General features: G+C 51.8%; 1 protein-coding gene across 1 annotated transcript in view; it reads left to right on the forward strand.

Moving 5' to 3' along the window:
• The window catches only part of SCAMP2 (secretory carrier membrane protein 2), a gene marked incomplete at its 5' end in the record, with an annotated part of 7,759 nt that extends 7,593 nt beyond the window's left edge, over positions 1–166 (forward strand). Inside the window, 1 exon segment of the mRNA XM_010015374.1 lies at positions 20–166. Within this exon segment, the coding sequence (XP_010013676.1) occupies positions 20–166 (147 nt within the window).
• Between the last annotated feature and the right edge of the window lie 510 nt (positions 167–676).

Consider the following 676-nt stretch of genomic DNA (forward strand, 5'->3'; position numbering starts at 1 on the left):
CCCCCTCTCCTGTTTCCAGGTGCATTCCCTGTACCGACGCACGGGAGCCAGCTTCCAGAGGGCGCAGGAAGAGTTCTCCCAAGGCATCCTCACCAACAGGAGCTTCCAGACGGCCGCTGCTGGGGCAGCCTCCTCAGCAGCACACAGTGCGTTCCGAGGAAACTAGCCCTTCCCTTGGCTCCCTCTGCCCTCCTCACTCCAGCCTCCACGTCTGTTTGGGTTTGGTTTCTAAACATGCACTTTTTGGGGGTACCACGTTGTGATGCCGACTCCAGGGGGGAAGAGGCCTGCGTTTTAGCTACAACCACCCTACATTTGAGGATGATCAGTTTTCCCTGTCTGGTTTTAGGGTGTGGGGAGACATACTCTGAAGCAAATATATTTCTCTGTCCAGGACCTACCATGTTTGTGTCTCTTCCTCCCCTGGCCCTGTGTGTAGCAGGAAGGTGAGGGGAAGCAGGGCTTTTGTGTTACTCTCTCTTCTCTTGGTCTTTGCTATGATGAATTTGGTTATCTGCTGTTTAGGGGGGTGGTGGTGTAATTTGCATGTAGTTTATGTATGTCATTAATTTGAAGAGCAGAAACTGTCCTTTTGGTTTATTACACTTAAATGATGCTGCATTTTGGCCTCTTCGCTGCTCGGCTTCCTGAGAGTCAGGGAAACCTGGCACAAAGG

The sequence above is a fragment of the Nestor notabilis genome, unplaced genomic scaffold (genome assembly GCF_000696875.1).
Source record: "Nestor notabilis isolate BGI_N333 unplaced genomic scaffold, ASM69687v1 scaffold8300, whole genome shotgun sequence".
NCBI classification, from domain to species: domain Eukaryota; kingdom Metazoa; phylum Chordata; class Aves; order Psittaciformes; family Psittacidae; genus Nestor; species Nestor notabilis.